The 21,168-nt window shown below is 52.7% G+C and overlaps 6 protein-coding genes across 6 annotated transcripts; 3 read left to right on the top strand and 3 right to left on the bottom strand.

Moving 5' to 3' along the window:
* Positions 1-1,001: 1,001 nt before the first annotated feature.
* Positions 1,002-2,009, top strand: PpBr36_01462 (uncharacterized protein; the record flags this gene model as incomplete). Its single annotated transcript, XM_029888648.1, has 3 exons — positions 1,002-1,068; positions 1,148-1,325; positions 1,424-2,009. The coding sequence occupies 3 exons, from the start codon at positions 1,002-1,004 to the stop codon at positions 2,007-2,009; spliced, it is 831 nt and encodes a 276-aa protein (XP_029752640.1).
* A 1,515-nt stretch (positions 2,010-3,524) lies between these two features.
* Positions 3,525-5,525, top strand: PpBr36_01461 (uncharacterized protein; the record flags this gene model as incomplete). The annotated part of the gene is made up of 1 exon (XM_029888647.1): positions 3,525-5,525. The coding sequence occupies one exon, from the start codon at positions 3,525-3,527 to the stop codon at positions 5,523-5,525; it is 2,001 nt and encodes a 666-aa protein (XP_029752641.1).
* Positions 5,526-6,188: 663 nt separating this feature from the next.
* On the bottom strand, positions 6,189-9,014 carry PpBr36_01460 (uncharacterized protein; the record flags this gene model as incomplete). The annotated part of the gene is made up of 2 exons (XM_029888646.1): positions 6,189-6,884; positions 7,005-9,014. 2 exons carry the CDS (start codon positions 9,012-9,014, stop codon positions 6,189-6,191), a joined length of 2,706 nt encoding a protein of 901 aa, XP_029752642.1.
* Positions 9,015-11,768: 2,754 nt separating this feature from the next.
* PpBr36_01459 (uncharacterized protein) lies at positions 11,769-12,074 on the top strand (the record flags this gene model as incomplete). Its single annotated transcript, XM_029888645.1, has 1 exon — positions 11,769-12,074. The coding sequence occupies one exon, from the start codon at positions 11,769-11,771 to the stop codon at positions 12,072-12,074; it is 306 nt and encodes a 101-aa protein (XP_029752561.1).
* Positions 12,075-13,406: 1,332 nt separating this feature from the next.
* PpBr36_01458 (uncharacterized protein) lies at positions 13,407-18,236 on the bottom strand (the record flags this gene model as incomplete). The annotated part of the gene is made up of 2 exons (XM_029888644.1): positions 13,407-13,978; positions 14,045-18,236. 2 exons carry the CDS (start codon positions 18,234-18,236, stop codon positions 13,407-13,409), a joined length of 4,764 nt encoding a protein of 1,587 aa, XP_029752560.1.
* A 2,450-nt stretch (positions 18,237-20,686) lies between these two features.
* On the bottom strand, positions 20,687-21,070 carry PpBr36_01457 (uncharacterized protein; the record flags this gene model as incomplete). Its single annotated transcript, XM_029888643.1, has 2 exons — positions 20,687-20,796; positions 20,869-21,070. The coding sequence occupies 2 exons, from the start codon at positions 21,068-21,070 to the stop codon at positions 20,687-20,689; spliced, it is 312 nt and encodes a 103-aa protein (XP_029752553.1).
* Between the last annotated feature and the right edge of the window lie 98 nt (positions 21,071-21,168).

The following is a 21,168-nucleotide window of genomic DNA, read 5'->3' as shown; positions in this document are numbered from 1 at the left end:
TATTGGAAAAGTTATGGTTTTGTGAAAATGGCGAGTTTTGATGTGATTCTGGGATCGTTACGTTGTCTTTGGACCGGTGCTTTACCGGGGTGAATTGTCTCGGGAAATTAACGTTGAGTTTTGTCGAAATCGGTTGAGGCGTGATGAAATTCATACTTTCTGGCAACTTCGGCCGTGATTTATGATAAGCGACCCGGTACAACCTGGGTGCACGCATCCATTGTGCGCTTGCTAACTGAAGTGAGTTTAGGTGTTCTGGATGATTGACATAGTGTAGCCGCTCCAAGGTCAATACGTGTGATGACTATCCCATAGTTTGTTTGACCAATGATTGACAGCCTAGATAGATTGTTTGATAAGGAAATTGTTCAATGGTTTTGTATGTCCTAGTCACTGGTCTTCTCGCCCTTCCACAATTGCTGATTCTCTCCAGAACTTGACGTCAGTCGTTAGCAAGGAGAGACCCCGCGGCTTCAGCCCCTCCAGGGGCGCTCAGGTACCTGTCTCAGTTTGGCAGTGGAGCTCCTACAGGAGACGCGTAACCAATGAATATGAGCACATTTCCACTACGCGTCTCACGCGAGTTCGTAGGACTCTCCAACCGTCCAACTGACTCTTGGTCTTGTCGCTAAAGACTGGCGACGTAGCGCAAACATACCGTAAGTACCTGAGTGTTATCTGTAGCTGATTTCCCAGAACTCTCTTTCTTTTTCCGTTGCTTGCGCGTTTCTTTTGCTCATCTGCTCTCACCCCCACCAGTGGATACCCCGCAAAGCGCCGATAAGGCATAAACAAAAAAACAAAAGTAATCATCATACTCTCGAAAAGACAAAGTAGAAAAGGAAGGTGTGGTCCAATAGGAGGATTCTAGTCTGCGACTCTCAACGGGATCTGTGGACCTAAAATACGTGTCTGCGGCAAGAATAGAGACGAAATCCACAAAAACACCTGTCGTACGCCGTCGATATATCTGGTCAAGCAACATTACAACGACACCAACCATGACCCCAACGGCCGTTGAGAGCGGCGGCCTAAAGGAGGAGGCTGTCGTCCAAAAAGGATTCAAAGGTCAGCGGGAGATGTTCACACGGAGTGAAGAGACTCTGGCGGGCGGTCAGGCTAACCGAAAAGGTACGAATCTCTACAGATCCAGGAGTTGTGCCCAACCCAGTGGTAGAAGGCGTATGGACACCCGAAAAGGTACTGGTCACTCTCACCACCGGCAAACCGACAGAGGGATCGGATTCCCCAGTACCATACTATCATCTCCTCGAAAGGCTGAAGACCACCAAGCGCGAGGGATGGCGCCGTTTCGGAATTGAGAGGTAGCGCAAACCCCTCCGTTGCTTCATCGATTGCCCTTGACACTCACCGAATCGTAGTGCTAACCTGAACAACCCGCCTCCCGTGGTGTTGTTCACAGGGGTGAATCCATCGCCGACCACATGTATCGCATGTCCCTGATGTCGATGCTCGCGCCTCCTACACTCGCCCCTCGCCTCGACCTGAACAAGTGCATCAAGATGTGCCTGATACACGACATGGCCGAGTCCCTAGTCGGCGACATAACCCCCGTCGACGGCGTCGCGAAGCCCGAGAAGGCGCGCCGCGAGGCCGCGACCATGGACTACATCACCTCGACGCTCCTGGGCAACGTCTACAGCGGCGGCAACACGGTCGGTGCCGAGATGCGCGCCATATGGCAGGAGTACGAGGACTCTGAGACGCTGGAGAGCAAGTACGTCCACGACATCGACAAGATGGAGCTCATCTGCCAGATGGTCGAGTACGAGAAACGCAGCGAGGGCAGGCTGGACCTCGGAGAGTTTGCGTGGGTGGCTAAAAAAATGGTCCTCCCGGAGATGATTGCGCGCGGCGAGGAGATTTTGAAGGAGCGCGAGGCGTTCTGGGCCGGGAGGAACCACGTCAGGGGGGAGGTGGGCGTCGAGGGCGGCGTGTCGGCCTCTCACATCGAGCAGTCGGACGCCTACTACAGCAAGCCCGAGTAGAAGTATTCCCGCGGATAGCGGCACGGAGTTGAGATGCATAAAGTAGTTGTGCACATCTTTTTCTTTCTCTTCTCAAATGTCGTCGACTCGTTTATGGTTAGTTAGGGCTGTCTTTACTATGGCGTTTAGCGCAGATGCATGGCTCTCTTTCCTCTAGACTAGCATACACAGGATCTGAGGATCCCTAAGCAACGATAGAGATTGTTAAGCAGAATGTGATCAGTGCGTTTGTTTACGGTGAACGGATGCACAAAGAGAAGAGGCTTTACTTTAGTGGTTTTGCCCTTGAGCTAGCTCATTGCCGCAGGCCCTTTGCTTCCTGCCCGCACTAGTATATGCGTTGTTCCCGGCAACGTGATAAGCTACAGTTCTTTTCCAATTTAATGGGCCACGTGCAGAGTGAAATTTTTGGCGGCACATTGAGTTTGGGGCGTTCGACTAGCGCAAATCGACAGCGGGTGAGGCGCGGTTAGCGGGGCTGGATATTTACTTAGCCTGCTCCACCATAGCTCGTTCGCCCCAGCAACGGAAGTGGGTATCGAGATGAGCATCAAGTGGATCCCTGGTTACGTCTTGGAAGTGGAGGAGAGATCTGGGGAAGGAGGTGAGCACAGAATTCCAAGGGTCTTTCTTTTCTCTGCTTCACCGCTACCTTCACACAGGGTTTGATGTTTTCCCCTTGGAATTCATGCGGCCTCGTCTTTTTGGTGATGGCGGTCTGACGAAGTTTTTTTGTTGAATTTATCCTACCACAGCGAGGAGTGGTTGACATATAACAAATCCGTCGCATCGATCTGGACAGCAGCTTTTAGAGCAGTCGGCCATAGACAGTCAAGAACGTGGCGTTGGACTGACGTAGTTCAAATGCCAGCAAACCAACCCAACCCAATCGGATTCGGCGCTTGTTGATTATTTTACCCAGACCGCTCGCCCTGAACCTCGTTCCGTTCGCCCCAGTCAATCCTTCTTGGACAATCTTCAAAGCACGGAGGTTGCAGTGCGTCCTACTACTGCACTGCATCAAGGGTCTGCAAAGCTTCTGCAGAGCCTCGCGTGACAAACCGGCAGACGGGGCGGACAAGCAGACCAGACCACGCAGTCATTTCTTTCACGTAAACTTTGGACAGCAAACACCGACCAAACATTGGAAGTATTGTGTGCCTCGGCCAAAACAAACAAAATTTCGTTTTCTGTGCCAAGAATACGGCTTCGTCCCGTGTTTTATCGGCACAGCCAGTTGCTTCTGACCTTCCCCACTGCACATCACATTTAACAATCAACCGTTGATCGCCGAGCGAAGAGAAAAACAAAACAATGGAAGCCTGAGAGATATATCACGGTCAAAACATCATCAAGCCGGTCATTCTCTGGAAACCGCCGGCGACAAGGCCAAGCCCATCAGTTGCAGCCATACTTAAAATATCTAGCGCACAGCGCGCGGACTGCAGACGCACGTCCGAACCCACCACCACTATACATTCCTAAACTTGACTCGGTGATCAAAACTCAAAAAGAATGTCCTATTCTGGTTTACACGTGCCTGGGGCTTTTCATCTTGAGAGTCCCGGCACTCCCCGTCGCCCGGCTCTAAACGCAGACCTCTTCCGCGCACCTGTGGCCGCCTCGCCGTCGAGTTCTCTTTTCAACATCCCCAAATCCACCTCACGACATAGCGACCACCCAGCGATACCGACACCGGCAAGTTCCTACGCCAAAAGACGACGTGCAACCCCGAGACCTTCGTGGATATCTAGCCGCGCGTCTGCGCCTTCGCATGAGTCGCACACTCCAGTGGCTCACACCCCAGTGGAGAGCTCTTACAGCGCCCTATTGTCATCCGCCGGATATTTCGGAAGCGCGGGTAGCTTGTCAACCCCGCGAGAGACTGGGCGGAAGGAGCCCTACTACGTACTGGCTGGTCAAATCGAGACTCCCGGTACACACGAAGTGGAACAATCGGCTTTTCTGGACGACGATCTTGGAGTCAACCATTTAGACGTTGACGATCGAAGGACTATGGGATATAACTCTACAATATCCTCGAAGCGATCACATTGCGAGATGGAAGAAGACCCATTCTTGACGCAGACCCTTTCGACACCAACCTTGCGAACAGTGGCGAGGCTATTATATACCGATGTTACAGCACCTGGAAGCCCAAACCTGCTACCTAGGTGGCCGGGCAACGGATGGACGGCATTTGCGGTCAACACCCCTATAAACATCATTGGCAAGTGTGTTGGAAAATGCTGGGAATTTGTCAAATCTAGCACGTTTGCGGGTTTCCAAGCTGGCTCAGGAGATACATATCCTGTCCAACCAACCCGCACCGGAAACAGGATGCCCCGTCGTGTCCCCTCCAACAACGATCTTACCGCAGGCCTTGGCGTCAGCAATCCCATTGTCTCTGGGGACTGTGGAAGTGAAATTCGCCACCCGGACGTACTCCGGTGTGAGAAGATCCGGGACCGAGACCCGGCCTCATCGCCATCGCGGCCAGCAGTAAAGCGCAGGCAGCTCTCAGGCGTTCCCAGAGCCGCCGAGGACCTGCAACAATGGGTCATGGTGGACAACACCACCAGGCCTCATACTCCTGGTCGCAGGTTCTCGGAATATCCTACTGGCGTCGTCCGCGGGGCGAGCCCGAGCCGTAACAACACGCGCTTGTCAGTGTGCCAAGAAAAGCGGCCGTACCCGTCGAGCGAGTTCTCGTTTCCGTCAAATTACGCATCCTCCACTGCTACGTCCTACAACCGGCGTATCAGCGTGCCGGTCTCGCGTCTGGCTGTCAACGCCGGAAGTACCTCCTTAAGAGCATCGTCTCCAGCTCTGAACCAGCGACCATCATCTCGGGTTTCCCATGCCGGCTCAGCCACCCTGACGTCTCGCCAGCCAGCCAGCTATGCCACGCCGCGTTCGCCTGCGACGCCTTGTACTGCCCAGTTCTCCCCCGTCGCCACTTCGACCCCCAGCCGCCTGCCTGTGGCAGCAATACGCACGAGCCCCAATCCTAACGCCTTCGCTCGTCCAAAGTCAACGGAGCCCGAAAACCGTCGCCAATCGATCTCCCTCGCATCACCAATCCGGACCCCTATCAACCAATGCGACAGTGAAAGCAGAACAATGAGCATAGCATCGTCTTCCTCTTCGACCTGCTCGTCTGCGTCATCTGTCCGCGTACACAGGCGTGCCCACAGCGCCGTGACGCCGAGCTCACGCCGCCGGTCCATTATTCATGGCGGTGCCACCAAGGAGGACAAAGCTGCCGTCGAGTGCAGCAGCCCTCTGATCTCTGACAACTCCAAGAAGATCCTGGCGCAGAGACGCAAGCAGGATCGCGACACAGACGCCCGTATGGAGGCGCTCAATGCCCAGATGCAGGCCATGATCCGCCAGGGCAAGGAAGCACTCGGAACCAGCTTCATTGTCGAGGATGACGTCGAAGCTGACGGGGATGCCCTCAAGGGTGCCTCCACAGCGGGCACTGGGGCTTGGGTCGACGAGGACGACGATTAGACATTTGTCGATCCTCTCCCCACTCTCCCAAATGATATAACACGCGTCAAAGACTTGTAACTCTTTGCGCTAAAAAAAGCGGGTTCATCAACCGTATGAAAAGTCATAAAAGCTTGTACAGCAAGTCGGCCGTCAGAGGCAGATCGCTCCTGAATGATCACGCCACTTTTATATTTGTTTTTTCTTTGATACTTAATCACCCACTTAGTACTGTCTTAATACCCCCCTTTTCTATTTAGGAATCTCAAATACGCGTATTGAAATTTTAGCACATCTTTTTTGTTTGTTTTATGCCTATCCATGAAAAAGATACCTGGACGTCGCTTTCGCATATGGACACAATGGCGTTTTGCTAGCTTTAGCCTTCTTTTTGTTCCTTTTGAATTGGTGGTTATCTTTTTGTTTTCTAGTCTATCTTGTAAATCCAAAAAAAGGGCTTGTCTTGTTCATATCATCAACAATGACTCGTTGCGTGTATATATATCAATATCAGCCTTCACATAGTGAAAGACAAAGAAAGCTTTAACCTCGACTGATGTACCCTGGGAATAACCGCTGTTGCTCCCACATTGTAATGCTGTAGCACTGATTTCAAAAGTGTGGGGAAAAAAAAAAAAAAAAAAAAAAAGACTGAGCAACACACGGCATCATCGAATCAGCCGTCTACTTCTCCGCGGCCTGTTTGCCCTTTGCCTGCTCCTCGTGCATCGATGCTCGCTTCTCCCGCGCCGCGCAATCCATCGCGCTCTCAAGAAACGCCATGGTCTCAGCAGGCCCGCCACGGGGCATCTCTTGTGGAGGCTGGCCATCTACCGTTGCTAGAAAAAGCTTGCTCATCTTACGACAACCATACCGCAGCTGTGATATCTGAAAGTTGACATAGTTGGACTCGCCCGTGGGCAGATCCACCTGGCCGGGCCAAAACAGGTCGCGGAGCCGGCCGACGTTCAACCGCGCGAGCGTGTCCCGGAACAGCTCAAATGGTGAGTCGACAAGCATTGCAGGGTTTTGGTCCATCTGGCGGTATCGAACGTAGGCGCCGGTGACAAGCCTGGACCAGACGGCAGCGGCACCCCTGGCGTGTTGTTCTTCTTCTCGTTTCACCTCGGCCGCCGTGCATTCGGCACAAAGCCGGAAGCGGAGGGCGGGGTCGGGCTTGGTGCCCTTTGGCGTCCGAAGCGCGTCGCAGCGCCGGCAGTGGATTCTGCAGTGGTATCGATCGCAGCCAGGGACGCGACACTCTGGCTTCCAGCCACAGTCCTGGCCGAGGTGGTGTGCTCCGCAAAGGCAGGAATCCTTTGTCAAGTGGCAGTCCTTGCCTGCGTGACCGCGTATACCGCACATGCAGCAACGGTATTTCTAGGAGACGGAAGACTTTATCAGTACAGGAGTGAATCCGATGAGTACAGAAAGCAAGTTGTCGAACGATGCAAAGTCACAGAACCCTCTGGGAAAAGCTTTTACAGGGCTAGAACTTACGCAAGTCATGGCATTTCTATGCTTGAAATGGCCTGGTGGCCAGGGGTTTCCACACGGCCGGGAGCATGTGACGGTGCAGTCTTTGGCGGTGTGAAAGGTCGGGAAAGAGACACACTTACACCGGTTCCTCTTAGGCACTTCGCACTCGTCTGCATGATGATACCTTGAAGGTAAAGCAGGCGGCTGAGAGCGGACGATCTGAAACTTGGGTCGCTCCTGATCCAATGGGTTCACATCACAACCGAGAGCGCCGCAGTGACCGCAGCGAAGAGAGCAACCAGTTTCTGAGTGACCCTTCCCTGTGCAGTTGGAGCAGATGGTGCTGGATGAAGCTTCAGTAGGAGGTAATGTATCACTCCGGCTCCGAAAATCACCAAATCTCTCTTCGTCCCAGACCCGGATGGAGCTCGTGACCAAGCCGATTTCATCCGTCGAGTGATGCATTGTTTGAACGGGACCCGCCTCAACCGTCAAGTTATGAAGGTCTGAGAGCGCATGGAATGCATCGCAAGTAGGGCACCAGACACCTCTCTGTACTACCATTGGTCCTTTGTAGTGTCCAGATCGCCTTCTTTCGACACTGGAGGGGCAAGGGTCCTGCAGACCACCCGTGCAGCTGCCGTCATCCTTTGCTTCCAGGTCAATTTGTTGATCAGGTAAACGGTAAGCCAGGGTCCGGTCTCCTCGGATGGGTGCGCCGCCCAGCATATCCTCAATGTTTCCATGGTCAAGACTTCTCCGTCTGGACCGTCTATCTATCTGGGCAAGCGACAAACGCGGGTATGCGATCTCCATCTCAATTACGGGGCCGTGATGCGCCGGTCGCGGTAGCCTGGCATGCGCGAACATACCGGGCGGGGGCTCGCTGAGTGAACGCTTCCTCTTGGCTGGGTTTTCCAACTTGCAATTCTGCGCATAGTATCTGAAGGGGCCACGAGATCGATCCGGGCTGAAAGGGGGGTGAGCTGTCATGAATAGCGGATCCTTTATTTTGCGACGGTGTTTCCACGCAGTGCGAACCTTGAAGCGCCTGAGGACGCGGGAATGAGGCCAGATGGGCGTTATCAACTCATGCCCGATCATGCTGATTTGATGAGCAGTGATTGAACGGCTGAAGTCGAGTACCTGACTATTCCATGGCCTTATCGCACCGCCGTCGTATAGACGCATACTATCCTGGGTTCTGGCAAATCTCTCCAGGGCCTGTCGGTGATACCTGAGACCGTCGGCGGAGACGTGCACAGCTCGGTCTTGTAAGCGACTGTGATTGCGTCTAGCCTCGCAAGACTGTATGACTGCGGCACGTGTGCCTCGACGTGGCTTTGCACGAGGAGTTGCGCTCACAGTTCTCGTGGGATCGGCCAGTGCCCCGGCGGTCGGGGGTTTCGGTCTGAAGGGCTGTATTGGACCCTGTGGGAATCGCATGATGCGGAACCATTGCCTTGTGGCTGCCTCATCCACCTCGATGTAATGCCTTTGTACTAAATCCAAAATCTTGTCACACAAGGTCCATGACTTTTGCAAAGGTGAAGCATTTGCTGAGCTGTTCAGTTCCCACCGGCCACATTGCCTGCTCAAGCGAGCGTCTCGCGGTGGCTTGTACGATGGCTTGAGGTGAGCCATGTCTTCCAGCAGCCAAAGATCGCGCTCAAGCTCCAAAGCTTGTCTCATCTCCCCCATGGTTGGGAATGTATCAGGCATGACTATAGGGCCCAAAGTACTGCGCATCTCCAGTTCCTTCTCAGCATGAGTTGCCCTCGTTGAGCCCATTATGTCGGCCACAAGGCGACTGACCAGGGCCTCACGGACGCCCAGCCGCCGATGTTCATATCTTTCAAACGACAGTCCGGGAAGGTGGAGAGGGTAGTGACGAACACTATCGCCGGCAGACCGTTTCTGTCGGCCATGGTAATCTGCGTCTGTCGAAAAATGAGTGTCTTGTCCGGTCACAGGCAGATTCAAGATATCATGGCCGGATGATGTGCCACTCAATTCTGCATATGTTGACATGATGTGAAGTTCACTCTCGCCCTGGACCCGGCAACGGATGGCAGAGCCGACGGGAGCAGGTTTCTGTAACCGCCGTGCCGTATCCGTGAACGATCAAATGGATCCACACCACCCCTTCTCACCCGAATTCCGAGGCTCACGAGGCCGGGAGCTAGCTATTCTTGGAGGGAAACGCTGCTCCAATTGATGGCGGGGTATAATATACGTACAACTGCCTGTGGTTATGTGGTATATAGTAGCAGCGGTCGATTTAGTCGTACGTTGTATCTTTTTTTGGTACCTTTGACACAGGCAAGACTTCAGATGCGCCGGGATGTACGACACACACTAGCAGGGGGGTTGGGAACCCACGTGTTCGCGGCCTCGGACTCTTGGAAGCAAGCGATCGCGAAACATTCGAATGTGGTGCAAAGAGTGGGCCGCTGAAAGGAGAGATTCTTTGTTGCGCGGGTTGGGGTTTGATAACGGTGTGAATGAAAATGGGCATGGAACGATGACTGATGGTCGGATGGGGTTAAGCTGAACCGTTGGATTGAATGTGGTGATGACTAATGGATTACTTACTTAGCTTAGCTTGCCTTTGGGTTCCCTTCGGCAGTCACTGCACAGCAAACCACTCGGGGCAAATGATCCAATTGATCCAATGTCGCACCTTCCTTCACTGGAGCTCAATCTTGTTGTTATCTACAGAGTACCACCTATCTGAAGATTTGCACGAGTCAGTTAGAGCTAGGGAAGGATGGCCAAGGACCAAGGGCCCGGCAATGCGTCTCAAGGGCTCTAGAAAACTTCTACAGGATGGACCCTTGTCACGTTATGGGCGACAAACCTTAGGTGTGCAACAGTAATTACCACGTAAAAAGTGAGGATGCCTGCCATCCCAAACCGAGCTACTGTAAGGTTATCCAAGCTGAGCATCTGAAACTTGACTGAACTGGACAGCCCTTCAATTTAATTTACCACCATCCTCATTCTGCATCTCGATTCGCTCGCCATTTTTGTCAACCACGAACTACATTGACCAGCTCTACGTAAATTACCTCAATCGTGATACTTGCCAACTTTTTTTGCTTCCCTACCAGACCAGAACTAACTGATTACCATTCAGCCACTTGACTCCCGAATATCCAATCGCGAATCATGCCCAGACAGAGAGAGCACGGCTGGCATTCGTGTGGCGTTACTGCAAGGAAGCCAAGTCGACAGAAAAGTAGCTCGTGGAACCCCTCAGGGACTCTTACCGCAGTATCCGGAGAAGGTCTCCATCACAACAGAGGGCTGTGGATCGGGATCCTAGTTGAACCAGCCTTGTGCGGAAAGGGAGGGTCCACTCACCTGTTTCAGCGGATTCAAAGACGCAGCACAGTGTTTTTGTATGGCAAAAGAAGGAAGCATCCGCCTACCCACCCGGGCTGCCAGTCCTCCCCTCCCATTTGCCTTGACCACTGCCCGTCCTGTAACAGGCTTTTGCACCAGGCAGCTGGAGACAAGCTCTACTGCAACCATCGAGAATCGGTTCTAGACGCAGATGGGTATCCGAAAAAGGAAGTCTATCTACCTGATAACATTGGTAACGATCAAAACCCCACCCAACTTTTTTTTTTTTTTTTTTTTTGCATTTTGCATTTTGCATTTTGCATCTTTACTGTAATTAGTACATACGGACGGCACGACCTCTGTTAATTCCTCTCATTCGGCGCACGCCGAACCTGGGCATTAATGCGTTTCGTTTTCTCGACAAACCAGCCAAAGAAAGAGCTTTGACTAGGGGTTCGCCAAATCCAAGGCCCTGATTTCTGCAGACACCTTACGGCGGTTTAACTCTTTTTTATGCCTGCCCGCCTTCAACCCCTAAACCCACCACACCCAATATCTTCGCTACAAAAGCGAGAGGCCGTCGGTGGCTTGGCCGGTCACGCCAATGCCCCAGACAAACCACATCGCCAAGCTTTCCCCAAGCAAAACCCAACTTCGTGTTCCCTATACTTTACACCTAACTTCACACATTTTCCCCGCCCCCCTGTCCCTTCCTTTGACATATTCTGGAGTGATCCACCTCCCGGGTGGGGGTGAAAAAGGGAACCTCCGAGTCTTTGGGTTGCTTCCCTCGCTGTGCGTAGTACACAGCCCTGCTTGTCCTCTATCTCGTACATCACACCCCGGCCAGTCGTCTGATCTCCCCTTGCTGTCTGCGTCTGTACTACAGACAGTTAGGACCTATTCTAGGTAGGTTTGTCGTGAACACGAAGCACCAGGAGAGGGTTTCCCCGCCACGCAAAGCCCATTGTCTCAACAGAGACAAGAAAGGGGTTTTTGGTCTGGGGCAAGATACCAACTTCATGCATAACCTATAATTAAAGATTTGCACCATTTTCTTTTCTCTAGACTTCCTTACTTGCCTGCTTCCCTCCAACTGTGGTCGGTCCTTCTCTTATCCACGACAATCCCTCTGATCTGCAGCTGGGGATCAACAGTTCCCGACACTCTTTTATTCTATTCTATTTTATTTTCTTATTCCCACCATAAACCAACTTGTTGGTCTTCACCAGTAAAGCAAGCAGTAAAAGTCGCTCTCTACCGTCTCTTGGCTTGGCGATCTTGATTTCGAACCTGAGAATACCAACCCAGACAAACGACAAGATCGACTGTCTGTATACAACCCAGGCGGTACTGGTTTCCTCTCTTACGACGGACGATAACTATATTTCAACTTATCAACGGCGACATATAACTCCAAGCTCAGAACCCGTCATCATGAAGTCTAACGCTTTTACTCTGCTCCTTGCCGCTGGGATGGCCATCGCCGCCCCGGCTTCCCCGGCCGAGGTCGCCCGGTCCATCGACACCATCTCCTCGCCGGCCTCATACACTGGGGCCGAGATCGTCGCCCGCATGGCCTCAGTCGCCGCCCTGAGCCCCCGCGCTAGCCCTCCAAAGCAGGACCCCAACGCCTGCTACTCTGACTGCGTGCTGAACGGAGGTGGCGACTGGGAGTGTATCTGCGTCTGCGTCGACTGCGGCGGCAAGACACCCCCTCCTCCCTCAGGGCCCAAGCCGTAAAGGCTTTCGCGACGAGGGTTTTGATGCCGATCCCTTTCAAAGGCCAGACTGGAGCGGGAATCCTGTTTTCGTCAAGACGAGTCTGTTTTGTTTTTATTTTCTTTTGTACACAACTCTACTAAATCGTCGGAATGGTGTATATGGTGGTGATGGTCGTTGACTCACGTCAGCCCCGGACCTCCATTTGAATGCTCCCCTGGCATGTCTTCCTGGATGCTTCTGCAGGACATGAAACTGAAGACGGGACACCTTATTTTTTTCTATTTTATTTTCCTTTATAAGATACTGATAAGTCATATTTGTACGATCAATGAATGAACAACATAGTCGCCAATGCGATTTGATGGTCCTGGATTTTTGTTATAGCTTTTAAGAATTAGCCTACAACTGTAGCTTTCTTCTCTTTAGATTGTTATATACCCCCCTTTTTTTGGTCTTTCTCTCCCAGCCTCATCAACGCCGTCCCATGATTGTAGAGAAAAAAAAAAAAGTTAGCCTAATCCCCAACTATGAAGCTACCCCAGCTTTTTACGTCGTGCCAAAGAGATGACGAAAAGAAGACTAGACTAGACGGGAATGGCGTGAGGCGAAAAGGAGAAAAAAAGGTTAACAGCATCTCCGCGCAGAAAAAAAAAAACAAGTCAACTCAAAAGGCGGAAGCTGTCATGTTTCATCGGAAATCGCGCAAATGACGTCCCACAATGTTTCAAGAAAGGCCTTCCTCACCTCAGATCTCGGGGAGGATCTGTCACGACGCAGTCGCAGTAGGTGGGATGGGAACCCGAGAAGTAATGAAGAAAGTTACTCAAAAAAAAAAAAAAAAGAAAAAAAAGAAAGAAAGAAAGAAAGAGACACAGCCTCGTTGGTAAACTTGTGAAGTTTGATTTGTTTTTCCAGAAGAATTGCTTTTGCGTAAAAGACGGAGTGAGTATCTTGACGAGTACTTTCTTTTTCGCGTCTCAACCAACTGTCAAACGCTGGATATGCCGTTCGGGCTATATTTTTTTTTTTTTTAAAAAAAAAAAAAAAATGTATATACGCTGTATTATATACCCCAAAAAAGAGTCTAAAACATTACAAACGAAGAGAAACGTTCTTATTCCCGATACAAGAAACATGAGAAAAAAAAAAAAAAAAGAAATGCTAAACACTGAAACAAAGGACCAAATGCCGCTGGGCCCGCTTGCCATCCATCGCATCTTCGTCTGAAAAATAAGGGGTATCATACCCGTACGTACGTACAACAAAGCCAAACATCACCTTGCCAAATTCCCCCCTCCAATGTTTTATGATCTGGGACGCAAAAGCTAAAAAAGAATTGTTTTTTTTTAGTTATACAGCGGCACCTTCGGGCTGGTCAATCAAGGCCGCGCCCGAAGTCTCATCCGCGTCAACGCCGACCCGCCTCCGGCCGCTCATGCCCTCCATGGCGCCAAACTCATACGTCATGCCCAGCGCCCTGACGCCACTGTCGCGCTCCCTCTGGCTCAGGAGCGCCGTGCCCTCGAGCGCCCAGGCCATGCCCGGCGAGTCGCAGACGTAAAACATGGCACCGGCCGGGCTGCTCGGGTCCGAAGGCATGTGGGGCCAGCTGACGAAGAAGGACGTCGTGATGACCGCCAGCATGATGCAGAGGATCCCGACCGACGTCCACGTGCAGGCCTGGTAGAGCTGCGAGTGCTTGGAGGCGATGAGGTCGCCCCGCGAGGGGAGGTTGTGGAGCAGGATGGGCATGAACTCGGCGAGGATCGCAGTCGCGGCGACGACGGCAAGGAAGAAGTGCCGGTCGCGGATCGCGCGGTACAGACCGGAGAATGGGTTGCTCGATGGCGAGATGAGGATGGAGCGTTCGGCGCGTTGCGGGGAAATGGAGAGCAGCAGGTAGGGACTCATGAGTGATACGTCTGAATCATATGTTAGCAGCATGTCCTCGGACGTTCGTCAAGATACTGAGGCTATGGAAGACTTACTGGTAAAGAAAGAAGCCCAGAAAAATGCTATTACCACGCCGACAATGGTGAATAGCAACCGGGCTCCGAATCCCTCCTGGTTCATGAACCTCTCGAAACCGCCGTCCCCAGAGCTATTCTGATGATACATAATGATAACAAGCAAGGCACAAGCGAAAGCCACAAAGACAAGTCGGGGTCCATATGTTAACATCATGAAGGGTAGGTGATGTTCTTCCTGTCGCTGCAGTGGCGCAAATTTACCCGCTCCTTGCGGGGCTCGATTGTCAGCAGGTCCGAGGTCATTGTCATCCTCGTCGTCACTGTATTCGAACTCCTCAACGCCTTCGTCTGCGGTCGCCATCACGGTTGTTCCAGTCATCGGTGTTGATATCGCTATGCCAATGTTATCTGGGTGGACACCGCTACCGGCCGTCAGAGAATTCCCTTCCGCTCCGCTGTTGCATAATATAACACCATAGTCGGCTGAGGCATTTTCCCTGAGCGAAGAGGCGTCGGTGCCCACCTCAGTCGGAAACATGCCCAAGCGGAACGTTCGATCGCCAGCCGCATTGAGCAGCTGCTCGTGTGTGATGACCCTACCTGTTGCGGTGCTTTCTCTCGGGGGCCTCTTCCCGGGTGCGCTAGGTCGAGCGCCCAGACCATTAGGTAGAGATAGGAGTATCGCCCTAACCTCGGCATTGGCGCACATGGACGCCATTCCAGCGTTGCTCCATGGATTCGATGCCACGCCCGTCGTCCATCTTTGGAGACCTACCACAAGAAGTAGCGCCAAAACTGCCATTGTAGCAATCACTCCAGTGGCAGCCCATGCCGGGACCGGAAAAATAGCAACCGATGCCGTGCAACCCTCGTAGCCAATCTCAGGGCGACAGTTCTCGCTCATGCTGAGAGCCAAGGCTTCCGGGGCTAGCGGAACCAAGACAGCGGAGAAGAGCAGAAGTAGCTTGGATAGCAATAACACTGGCGGATCGCGTAGGATGCCCCCTTTTATCGTGAGGCTCTTGAAAGCTATCGGGATGGTCTCAACTAAGCCGACCCGCTGACAGAAAGACTCCGCCGCTGGTGCGCCAAAGGGATGTGTCATGCGGTGGAATGGCTGGAGTTGCCTGGCCGTCGTTTCAACCATGCGCGCAACTGCAAGAAGACCAACGCCCAAGAGTAGCGGAAGAAAGAATGCGGCAAAGTGCTGAGACTTGCTGAGACGTGACATTGCCTCCACGGGTGCAGTGCTCGCTTGCGCGGCAGAAGTCGGGATTGCAGCGTATTCTGTTATAGTAGCCGTGGGCACCCCGTTGCTGTCGGTCAATGTGCTTGTTCTGGGTGCCACCGTTTTTGTAATTGTTGTAACTCTCGGTCGTCCCTCGGAATCAGTCACAGTGAGGATATCAACCTGTATTTGAGGTGTTGGAGTGCTGATCAACGTTGTTCTGTCTCCCTTGTCGTCTGTCGTTACAATGGTCTTGGCCTGGACCCATTCAAATCTCGTCGTCGGCACAGGCGCTGGTCTGAATGCGCGAGAACTTGTCCCGCTGTCGGTTTTGAAAGGCCGACCCCCACCCTGCGGCGATGCGTCCTCGTCCTTCTGTTCATCCTTTGGGCGGTCAACTTTGGGTCTGTCTGTCTGGGCTGGGTTGTCGATAAGAGGAGGTCTGGTGGGCTCGGGCTGGCTTTGGACATTGTTAATCGGATTTATATCAGGCCCGGGCCTGGTCTGTGTTGTCTGAGCAGTGGTTTTGCTGTCGTCTTCCTGTCCTGGTCGTGGTCCACCAACCCAAGGCAACTGGGGTCCCCGCGTTGTCTGGGGCTCATCAGACTTCTTAGGCCAGGGGTTATCGAGGCGGCATTCGCTCCACGACTCATCTTTTTTGACGCAAGACCCAAGCGAACAGGCGGTAGGACCATTGTAGCCGTTCCCACCACATTGGCCAAATAGCTGCACACCCTGGCCAGGCGAATTGCTGGTTTCCCCAGGCGTTGGGAGATTTGTCGAGTTATCACCAGACCCCTTGGGAGGGTTCTCCCCAGATCCAGGTCTAGGCTCGTTGTTGTTTTCTCCGGGCTTCGGTGTATTTGCGGGGTTGTCGCCGGGGCCCTTGGGAGGGTTGTCTCCAGTCCCAGGTTCGTTCGCGGAACCCTCATCAACGCATTGTGAGTGATAAGGGTTAAGGACTTTGCATGTGCCTTGCTCACACCGCGTAGGTCCGGTGTATCCAATACCTCCACATTTCTCATGGAGCTTGACGAACCCGTTGCCATCACCGCCGCCATTTGGTGGTGTGTTGTCTGGCGGGGTTTGAGTCTCCTTTTCGCAAGTCCAAAGACCCGAGGAACCGCGCCGACATTGACCCTCTGTACAATCTTTCGGCGCCAAAGGCACCACTACTGAGTCGCCACAACGATCTCCAAGCTTAGGTGCCGGAGGCAGCTGCGGCTGAGGTTGAGGTTGGGGATTGCTGTCTTGAACACATTTCCAGCCCAACCCTGACAGCTTGCAGGACCCTTCAGCGCAATCCTTCGATCCGTTCGACGGGGCGGACATGCCGCATGGCTGGTCGAGTTTCGCGCCGCCGTTCTGAGGAGGATTATCGGTGGGAGGATCGTTGTTTGGCCTTTCGTCAGCGCAGACTCCGTTGACACACTTTCCCTCTGAACAACTGGGTGCGACCGGCCAAATGCCACATTTCTCGCCAATCTTGGCTCCTCCAGTATTGTTATCTGGCACACTGGTAGTTTGTGGAGGGTCACTAGATGGCTTGTCCGCCACACAGAGACCGTTTTCACATTTTCCACCTTGAGCGCAAGGTCTGAAGCGGCAAGAGTCCCCAACAGCTGCTCCGCCACTTGGGTCACTTGTGGTTGTAGTAGTGATGCTTGTAGTAGTGGTGACGCTTGATGAAGTCGGAGTGGCTGTGGTATTGTCGTCCACGCATTTATTGTCTTCGCAGATGGCACCTTGGCTACAAGGCCTCCGGTCGCTACAAGCATCACCGACATTTCCTCCACCGCCGTTGTTTGACTCTTCGGTGCACTTGTTATTTTCACAAAATCCCTGCGCACAAGGTCTGCGATCACCGCATTCGTCGCCAATATTTCCGCCGCCACCACCACTGTTACCTCCTCCCGGGAAGCCGTTTCCATGGGTTAGTGTCGGCTTGGTTTCTGTACTTGATGCTGTCGTAGACGTGGGGCTGAACGTCGTCGTGATGGGCGTCGTAGTAGTGGGCGTCGTAGTAGTGAGCGTTGTTGTAGTGAGCGTTGTTGTAGTGAGCGTTGTTGTAGTGGGCGTCGTTGTAGTTGGTGTCGTTGTAGTTGATGTCGTTGTAGTTGGTGTCGTTGTAGTTGGTGTCGTTGTAGTTGGTGTCGTTGTAGTTGGTGTCGTTGTAGTTGGCGTCGTTGTAGTTGGCGTCGTTGTAGTAGTGGGTGTTATTGTCAATGTGCTGGTATCCGTCTTCCCAGTCGTCGTTGTAGTCGGGCTTTGTGGTTTCTGACCCGGCATAGGTTCCGGAGTCGGGATTGGCGTCGGAGTCGGGCTTGGACTTTGGCCAGGTCGGGTTTTGCTGTCCGACTCCTCCTTATCCTTCTCTTCACGCTGTTTATCATTTTCATCGGCCTCCTTCTGCCTTTTCCACTGGCTCTGACCTTCCGGTAGAGGTGCGCCTCCTAGTTTGGTATTGCCGGGAGTCTCTTCGCCGTTCTTGCGAGCTGGGTCTTTCCTGATCTGACTATCAAGCTCACGGTTCCTCTCATCCGCTTCCGATACTTCCATCGGCGCCCTCCTGACTAAAGGAGCGCGCCTGGACAACCCGTCGCTCGACCCTGCGGCGTCTCCCAAAGTCGTCGATGATGCTACCGACTCTGCTTGCCACAACGCGCCCCTGCTATCGGCAGCGGGAAGCGTCTGCACGGCATAAATGATAGCGGCCATCAGCGCAAACAGGACGACTGTCAGCACGGTCAAGAAGGGCCATCGCAGCGGCGCGGGCTTCCAGTCTGGCAAATCCTCGTCACGCTCAGCGAGCTGGCGTCCGTCGAGTCCGCGGTAGGTGTGGCGGCGGCCGAGGCGTGCCACGGTTTCGTATTCGCCTGGCTCGTCGGGATTTCTGCAGTTCTCACTCATCATCGAGACGGCTGCTGCGGAGGGACGGCGGAGGTCCCTCACAGAAGGCGTCATGGGAATGTGAGCCGCCATGTTGAGTCGCGGTGCATGTTGATTTACGGCGTCCAATAGGTTGCGTCAAGGTTTTGAGGGTCTTTCCGTAGCTTTTCTGTCTCTCTCTCTTTTTCTGCTGTCCCCGCTCTTGCGATCACGCAAAATGTTCGAACATGAACGGCGCAGAAGAAGGGATGCGGGACTGCAACTCAAGCATCGAACTCGAATAGGGTTGCGCACGGAAGAATTGGGGTGACAAGATCCCTTCTTTCTATTACTCGATCAAACTTTTCCTTCCAAGGGGAAGCAAAAAGAGTGACATCCCAGTTCAGGTGTTGTTGCAAAGATCGACTCCCACCCTTCTGGAGTCGAGAAGAGGCTGTGTGTTGCAGTACCAACGAGGTCCGAAGCAGGACTTGGCGACGGGGGTGACCAAAATGCAAGGCACTCTCAAGGAGTGATTGCGCGTAGGAATAGACCGACAACCCAACCCATCTCGCCATCTCCCACCACTCTCCGCCGAACCGCCAAGTTGTACACCCTTGGGCTCGCCCTGCATGTGCCAGCCCCCACCCCTGGCCAACACGAGCAGCAAAATCTCGCAGCCAGCCATTCTCGTGCGAAAGTGTGTTGCGCGCGGTAACCAGAGCCAGTATTACGACCCTGAGGCCAGGCTGAACCTTTCGGGGCAAAGAGGAAGTGGGTGTCGTCGGTGGTGTTGGAGCGGGCTGGGAATTAGGTGGGCTTTTGCTGATGCGATCTGACCTATAGTGGAGTTGATCAGGATGACAGCTCCATAAAGCAGGGGTCAAATTTCTCCACACTGCTCCATTTGGTAAGGGCGATGATCTGAAGGAGGGCAGTGCTTTTCGCTTTCTCCACATCTTTAATCCTGCTACCTAATTGCTTTGCTGATTGTCACCTCGAAAGGCATGGGACTGGATTGGAGCCCTACTTCACAAGACCTAGCCTTTCATCTCTCAAACGCGCTGAGGTCTTGAACCGTCAAGGCCAGGTCTTGCAGGACTTTGCAACAACTGCTCCATCTGCGTCATCTGACAGGAGTGCAACGAGGTGCAAAGGGAGGATTTAAGCATCTAACCGATAAAATCGCCACCGAAGACAATCAATTCTGCTCTTGGCCATGTGTCAGCGAGGGAAGAATTTTGGAAGAGGCAGTGTGCATCGGAGATGCGATCGGCAATGCTCAAAATAACAAATGTTGGCCGCCCAAACTGTAGCATGCAAAACACCGTTCACTGATACGGCGACGTTTGAGCTTGGCTTGTCAACAGAGTTGCCTGCCGGGCCGCCATTCGAACTGGTTCATGCAGCAACAACACAGAACTTGGCTCTCCATCACGTTTGCTGTACACATCCAACTCATTGCCACAACTTGGGGTCCGTCAAAAATAGCAGGAAAGATTGATTACCTCTGGTAGCAAGTGGTTGATACACAGGTGGGCCAGCCAACACAATGACGGCCCGCTTTAGGCGTATCTCCGAAATGTTACTCGTTCCACCGATGTGGTTTGCGTCTCTGTCGAAGCACAAAACAGTCAATATGAAAGGCTGTTGCGAGCATTCCGCCCTCTTCTCCCTTGGACTCCAAACAACGCTCAACACGACGCTGGATGCCCAATAGTAAGCGTATTCTGCCTTGAAAGCCTGCAAAGAGCAAGACCAACCTCTTGGGTTTTCCTCGCCCTTGCGTGGCAGGACAGGCCAAACATGGGAAGCTATGAACAATTCTGCACGCCGTCCTCTCAGAGCCATGCCAAGGGAAACTGGGTAACGCCAATACGCAGGAACGCTGTGATGATTTGTAGACTTTGTGACCGGAATGCAAACGATTCTTTTGGTTCCGGGATCGCAAAGCCGATGGTCATTGCACTCGAAACCAATCCGGAAAGAATGCTAATTACAAATTGACGGCAAAGGACGTTTGGTGGCTGACTGGTTGCGGTTGGCGTGCGGGTCCCCAGAATCCAGACCTGGTTTAGTGATGTTCAGTGGCGTTCTGGGCCGTGCCGCAAGGTCCTGCTGTTAGTTGTGCCTTGGCTGCGGGGGCAGTCTTGGTGCTATCTTTGGTCCATGCAGATATGGAGAAAGCCTCCACTGCTTCGGCGATATAGAGCAACGTCTTTCTCAATGACAAAATGGAAAACTGACACTTCATAAGGACTGAGTCATAGATGGAATTGCTTATGTTTCATTGGTTTGGTTGGTATCAAAAACGTCGGGTATCATCGTATGCAGCCGTGGTTCCTCCTCCCAAAAAGACGTCCGGAATCCAGCAAGTGAAAAGAAATGTGGTGACCAAGCCAGCGAATACAAAAAAAAAAAAAAAGTCGAACAAGCGCAAGTCCGGCGTAAAGTATCATCTCTATGGGCAATTCGAATATCCTTTTGGTGTGATTAACTATATCAGAAGCCATCGACAAACGCCTATAGCTTGCCTCCAGCGACCCTTTGCCGTCCATAGCCCTTCAAGTTGCCTTCTTGGCCTGAGTGATGGGCTTGGGTTGGTTGCCTTGTAGGACAAAGCGCTGGTATCCAACGACCGCGACGGCGATAATTCCAATGAGGGCGATGTTTCCTGTCACAAAAGAAAGGTTAGTCTGACGTGCCCGAGTGGACAAAAACGCAATGGTCAGCATGGCAACTATACCTGCGATGAATTTGCCCAGTCCGCCAACCATTTGAGCGAGACCCTCGACGGTGCCGGTGATGAGGTTGACCAGGGACGAGAAGAAATTGACGATCATGGTCAAGAATCCCCCGATTACATTGGCGATGGTGTTGAAAATGCCTGCAAAGAGGTTTGCGACGCTCTTGACGAGGTCTTCGATTGCGGCGAAAAAGTGCGACATTGTTGTGGGCAGAGATTTTGTGGTGTTTCTTCGTTGATAGGCAGCAAAATAAAGGTAGATACCGCAGGTACTTGGTTGGATTTTTTGTGACTTGAGAC

Source organism: Pyricularia pennisetigena, chromosome 2 (genome assembly GCF_004337985.1).
Source record: "Pyricularia pennisetigena strain Br36 chromosome 2, whole genome shotgun sequence".
Lineage (NCBI taxonomy): Eukaryota > Fungi > Ascomycota > Sordariomycetes > Magnaporthales > Pyriculariaceae > Pyricularia > Pyricularia pennisetigena.
Note: the sequence above shows the minus strand (reverse complement) of the source record. Positions and strands in the feature narration are given on the sequence as shown.